This window comes from Pocillopora damicornis, chromosome 5 (genome assembly GCF_964200805.1).
Source record: "Pocillopora damicornis chromosome 5, jaPocDami1.2, whole genome shotgun sequence".
In the NCBI taxonomy this organism is placed as follows: Eukaryota; Metazoa; Cnidaria; class Anthozoa; order Scleractinia; family Pocilloporidae; genus Pocillopora; species Pocillopora damicornis.
In genome coordinates, this window is record NC_142674.1 from 7,339,405 (window position 1) to 7,346,171 (window position 6,767).

At 37.4% G+C, this 6,767-nt stretch overlaps 1 protein-coding gene across 1 annotated transcript; it reads right to left on the reverse strand.

The window, feature by feature from the left end:
* Positions 1-260: 260 nt before the first annotated feature.
* Positions 261-6,457, reverse strand: LOC113671962 (28S rRNA (cytosine-C(5))-methyltransferase). The gene is made up of 11 exons (XM_027188231.2): positions 6,292-6,457; positions 6,006-6,064; positions 5,632-5,821; positions 4,468-4,592; positions 3,877-3,999; positions 3,420-3,535; positions 3,049-3,157; positions 2,566-2,694; positions 2,374-2,481; positions 1,632-1,740; positions 261-804 (listed from the first exon to the last, which is right to left on the reverse strand). Exons 1-11 carry the CDS (start codon positions 6,428-6,430, stop codon positions 413-415), a joined length of 1,599 nt encoding a protein of 532 aa, XP_027044032.2. The 5' UTR covers positions 6,431-6,457; the 3' UTR covers positions 261-412.
* Between the last annotated feature and the right edge of the window lie 310 nt (positions 6,458-6,767).

A 6,767-nucleotide genomic window follows, 5' to 3' on the forward strand; every position in this document is an offset into this window, starting at 1 on the left:
ATTATATTCCGACACGGACATAAGAAAATGGAAAAGTAGACTGGACAAGAAAAACAAAGATGAAATTTGAGACTGTTTAGTCGAGCCCTGACATCTCCCTTTTTTCCCAAAATCTTATCAAGAGTTTTTTCCCATCCCGCTTTAAAACGATTTCGCTGTCCTTGTAATTTTTTCGATGTTCAGTTTGTTTCAGACAAATGATTTTATCATATAAACCAAATAGATCAAATTCTACTGTAAAAGATCACAGAAGACGTAAAAACGTGATGACAAATCGATTAAAATTTTCTATTTTCATACAACATCAAATTCTCATAAACAGTTTACCAGAAAATGCGTAGCCGCTACCAGGGAGAATTGATTGGATCTACACAGTTTAGGGTTTAAAAAAGTGGAGCTAATCCAGAAAGTATTATGAGCAAACAGAAACCTTTTTATTTTTATTTTTCCGTTTACGTTTCTTTTTACCACTATCCCGTCCGAAATTTCTTTCCAAATTCATATTTTTAGATTGTTCTTGTAAATTTACTTCTTGGTGTTTCTTGTTCTTTTTCCGACATTTTTTCTTCGGTAACAGATTAACATGTGCTAATGAATGTGCAGAATCGCTGTCGTTGTCAACGTCATCATTCACTGGTTGTGTTGAGTCTTCTTGAGACCTTTTCCTCTTTCCTCCGGGTGATAAGCCATTGGATTCTGTGGCTTTGTGATCCATCACTGTTTCATTGTCATTTCTCACAAAGAGTGCCACGAAAAACCCGTTGGTGAAATCTTGATCAGGTGACGCTCGGATGCATCTCTCTGCTGTAAAAGATACAAGAAACAATCCTCATATTAAATGCCGTCTCAAACATTTTTTTAGAGCACTTTTCGATTGAGTGTCATAAAACCAAACCAAAGTTATCACAACTGCCAATTTAGAAAAAAGGAAAATAACTCTAAGGAACAAAGAGAACTCAGAGTAATGATGACAAAACTACCTAAACTGCTAGCAAAAGCTACAGGCATCGAGGCTATGCAGCTTCGCAAAACAATGTAAAACAAGACTGACTTTAACAAGTGAATCCACGATCACTACGAAAGTGGCCCACGTTCTTCAAGCTTAAAAAAATCACGCACATGAAGAAACCCCTATGATGATAAAGCGCAGGAAAACGCGCGCGACCAAGTCGTGACTGGTTTTAGTTTTAGTTCTGATTAGTTGAGGTAGTGGAGCGAGTTTTCCGGACCAATCATTGAGCTAAGTAAAGCAAAACCAATGAAATCTCTGATTAATTTCGACAATCAATTGAAAATTGTTTATGGAAATCACACCATCAGTCTAACAGACCAAGAGAGAAATGTCAAATAGCCGACACAAAGGATGGCACGAGTTCAATGAAACCTCTGATACAAAAAACTCTAACAGCAGGCTCCATTTCTGCTTCTCCATAAAATGTGATATTTAATCATCCCCAAAATGAGACATAATACTAAACAACACCATTGTTTAAAGAAAATTTGTGCTGCTACGTTGACGAGCCTTCTTATTGGTTATAACACTAGTCTTCTTGAAAGCCTTTCTTTAGACTTCTCACGCAACCCTCTTCCTACACACCAGCAGCAATGAAGTACCCAACCATGAAACCTACCCTCAGGAAACACAGCCATTCCTCTGTGTGTCCAGGATGGTAAAGTATGCTCCAGTGAAAATCTGTCCCTGTTTGCAATTAAAGCTGCCTCCACCACATCTTCATTTTCCTACCAGGAAAAAGAAAAAAAAACAAGTTGTAAAATCAATTAAAATGAAAACCTATTTGGAAGGTGCAGAGGCCTTATGGTTAGTGAACTGGACTCTGGGAAGAGAAGTCTGGGATGAGACCTGGCTGGGTCAATGTGTTGCATTCTTGGACAAAACAATTTACTCTCACAGTGCCTCCCAGGAGTATAAATGGGTACTGGCAAATTATCAGGGAAGTTGGATAAAATGCTGGAAAGGAGGAGGGGGTCATCTTACAATGGACTAGTATCTCACCCACGGGGGGAATAAGTGATACTCCTAGTTGCTTCATGCTAAGGAACCTGAGATAAGCTCTCACTGGTGGGGGCACTTGGCTTGAACAAAGACCTTACCATAATGGGAGTGAAGGATTAAACAAAGAAAGAGAGGAAGAAATTTAACTTTCTGCATCACTTTTCATTTCCAGTATTTGCCAGTTACTCCAGCCCATTTCAACTGTAATTGCTGTCTGCTCTACCAGAAATCTCATTAATTCAAACACTAACATCACTAACATGTGCAGTTACTATTATAGACAAAGTCAATCATCGATTGTACTGCTTAAAAGGTTTTCACAAGTGCAAAATCAAAAGTTTGCCTCCTGAACTGATTACCTGTTGATGAATGGAGCAGGTTGAGTAGACCACTCTCTTCACATGAGGAAAGGACAAGGCATGGTTTAACACAGACAACTGAAACTTGGCTAGTGATAGAAGCCTTTCCTGCAAAAATGAGAAAAAAGCTGGCATTCACAAGGTTGTCCTTAAAGCATTAAGCCTTTGACTTTCATTAGCAGCAGATCTAACCTCTTCTTTAAGCTTGTCTTCCTTTTCATCAATTATGCCATCCATCCTGTTGACAATACCAGACCCAGAGCATGATGGATCTACCACAATGTATTGTACATCAGTGTACTTCTCACCTACAGGATTTACCTAAAGCAACAAAATACATAATGTTACAGTATAAGTTCTCCATAGAATGACACCATGGAACCTCTCATCAAAAAAAATTACATAACCTAACCAAACTCATAACATTACAGCACATGCTTTCCATAGAATGACATCATCTGTAAGTAACTTTTGTAATCAGGTATCACATAGTACAGAATAGTTCCTAATGGTTACCAGATCAGTTCTTATACAGGTGCATGTACCAGACATCACTGTAGCACTTGCTCTAGAGAAAACTAGGAGTACTAGATGAATTATTGGCTTTTAACAAGTTTCCTTTCTTGTACCACTAGCCTTGCAATTCAAGTGTTCAATAAACACTGGGTTACTAACCTCCAGAAAACTACAGTTTGTCATTGTGACACACTCCACTCCAGCTTTCTTCATCAGAGTTTGCATTACTGCTAACCTCTTCCTATCACTGTCAAATGCATATATTTTCCTGACATCAAAACAGAAAAACAGCTGATTCACAAAGCTCAAGTTCAAAGCTGAAGGTGTACGAAAAGTAGGGTCTAACTCCCAGAGTTTCATGGGGTGTGCTAAAATCAGTGTTCTATTCCCCCAATATTTTTTACTCATGCAATATACTTCGCTGAACAGGAGGGACTGCTTGTAGTATGACCACATTAGAGAATGTCAATAAATAAAAAGAGAAAAATTATTAGGATGATAAAGTAACTGTTGATGTTTACTTGACATACCCTGAACCATTCATCAAACTTGCCACATGACTGGTTTTGTTCCCAGGGGCAGCGCAAGCATCAATCACATGAGAACCTGGTGGGGCAGCTAGAACATGTGCTGGTAGGCAACTGGCCTATATTAACAAATAATATAAAATAGATCAGTGTCACAGTTGAACTTTCTATCACAATCCCACAGGATTTCTCTTTATTACAATGGAAATGTCAATTAAAAGGTTGCCAAGCAGAAGGATTTTTTAAAAAAAGATTTTTTTTTTACATCACTAATATCTGCAAGCTGATCTATGCAAGAGCTTTCTTGTTAACTCCCCTCTGCACGAACAATTTGCATCTGAAAGGTACTGTTTACAAAATCATCAAAAAAAAAGAGCCCCAAAGCCTCAGAAAGGCCTTGGAAAAACATGAACAGAAGCAGTTCATCTTGCCAAGAATTTGTGACATTAGCTGTCCTTACTTTATCTTGAAGTATGATGTGTCCACTGACATAAAGAGGATGATCATGCAGATCTGTACCTGCAGGAAACACCAAGACATCTGAGAGGTGTTTGTCGCACATGAACTGCTTACATGAAGAATTCTAGTTGCAGTAACAGAAAGAAAACAACATTGTTTAAAATAGTGTAACAACATTATGAGTCAAAGAAAAGCAAGAGTGTAATGTGAAGACTGATTGTCCAGATTAGGAGAGCCCCTTTAAGGGCCTATGACAGTTATTTTCCTTTTGTTTTTATTTAGCTTATCATAAGTACAAACCAATTCCAATAGAAGAAAAATTTCAAAAAAATTGAAACTCATATTTTGGGGGCCCTTAAGTGCTCTTAATTTGTCTTAAAAGTGTCTCCTGGACTGGAAAAGAGTTCGCGGATAATGACATAGAAAATTGTGGAAACTCTCAGTTGACACATAGAATGCAACTGACTGATAGCACAATAACCCAAGAAGAGGTTTCATCAGATTCAAGCACTTTTCAAAGGGAGCAGAATTTAAAAATTACATCTTTGTCCCTTTTCCTTAATGTTTGCCCACAAATTAGCAGGATATTCACCTGCGTAGCTAATGAAGCAATATCTTGTTTGTCTACCAGTTGATAACCATTATTTTCAAAATCATTCATGACATCTTTCAGTGTTGTCTTTATCCTATTGACTCGTACATATCTTGGAATTGAGCCTCACAAAAGAAATTATAAAAGGATTAATCCATGACAAATACAAAAAGTTGTAAACACAAGACTGCAAAAATGTTGACCCCTAAGGGGCATAACAATGAGACCCAATAGCCTTATGGGAAATGTTTGCACAGTTACATAATCAATACTTTACTTTTCCATGGTTTATTAAAAACTCTCTTTATGACAATTCTCTTCTTTTAGGAAGGTGTGGATGAACTCTGTCATTTGCTGTGTGCAGCCAATTGTGGTTATCACATATATTTGTATCCATAATGCTACTGGGTCACACAGTTCATTGCTTCTACTCTTTAGGGTCAACATTTTTGCAAACAAATGTGATGAAAAGTCTTTGCTATGTCCCTGGGTCAACTGATCCTGGATCAGATAAAAATCCCTGCATCCTGGGAATAAAGATTAGAAGATCAAGGAAAGCTATCCAGGCAATCATTAAATTAACCTAGTATGGATCCAGGAGGAAAAAGGAGTAGGTTAAGGAAAGACATTGACAAAGAGCTTATTCACCTCTAAAAATTAGCCAAGCCAAGCCAAGCTCAAGCAAGCTGCCTACTCGATTGATACAGAATTTTTTACTTACATAGTCTATTACATACATGTACATGTAGATACTACTAGCTTTCAGAAAGATACAGCTTTCCTTTGCTGTTTATTTTCAGAATCACATTCAGTTTTACTCAAACAGCTTATTAGTGGACCTCTGGTTATCTATTTTCCACGTTTATTTTAGAAAAAAAAGTAAAAGAGTATCACTGATGAAAAAGGTAAAACTGCATCAGACTGCGTTTTACATGAAATCAATACTCTTACACAGAATGTATCATACCTTAAAAATGATTTAATACAATATTTTTAAGTGTTTGAAAAAATAATTTCCCCACCCCTTTCACCAAACTTTGCTTAGCTGAAACCCACACCAACCCCACCTCCATAGGATTGCAACTGACCCTTCAGGGATGGGATGTGAAAATGTGCAAGAAGCAGAAATCATTGAGTGGTCACCTCTCTGTATTTTTTAATTACCTGTCTCTACAGCAGGTTTAGGCAACAGATCCTCATTGCGATGAACCTTGGCTTTGATCTTCAAACGTGCCAAACATGACTGAAGGGCAGCTTTGTGATTAAAAATGAACTGTTTCAACTCTCCACCACATTCGATTCCTTGGCCAAACAGGAAGTCATACACTAACACTAAGGCATAGCTATGTTTGAGCTGAATAATGGGAGATACCACTATTAGTAAAACGACTTCGAGAGCAATTTAGTGTCAATAAACACAGGTAAATTTTTCAAAGACAACAAAATTACACCCAGCCCATAGGGGCTATTTATATTTTACATGTAAAACACATCACGGAAATTCAAGACAATCATCGTTTTAATCATAATATAGTTACCTTTTTCTCAAGTTTTAGAAGTCTTGTTTGTTCGAAGATATCTTCTAAAATTCCTCTGTCTATATATAAAGGAACATTATTCATCGCTGAATCGAAACACAGCTTCGATCACATATGGAGTCAAAAAACAAAAGAGAACTGTAAAACGGAAAGCTTATGGACGCTTATAATAACTTAACTATCTCCCACCAACAATCCAAAGAAGAGGTTTAACAGATCTCAAAATTGAGAGATCGACCATTAGTACTTCAGAAAGGTTTGAGCAAAAAATATAATCTAAACTCACATTTTAGTGTTTCACACACCAAGGCGTAAAGTTTTTTCTTCTTGGGAAAGCGACTGTTGATCGCCAAGTTTTTAGCAGTGCCTTGTTTCTTTGTCACTTTGTCTACAATTTGTGCAGCGCATGAGTACAGCGCCGCCATCTTGTAAATAGCGCGATTCTGGTACACGTGTCATGTAAGACAGGCGAAAAGGCACCTAGTCAGGTATGTCATGTAACATGTATTGATATATGACCCTATTCAAATCCCTTTCACACACACTGTGATTGGTTCTTACTTATGATCTATAAGAGACCAGACACGTCAACATTAACAACATGATGCTTCTTTGATATGAACAACGAATACATCCCATTATGCCATGCAGTCGTTCAGTTAAACCTTTAACTGTCAGAAGTGATTAGTAAGTAAGTTCTCCCTGTAATATCCATACATTAACCTGCACACAGGTGACAAGAATACTCGAACTAATCAGGTG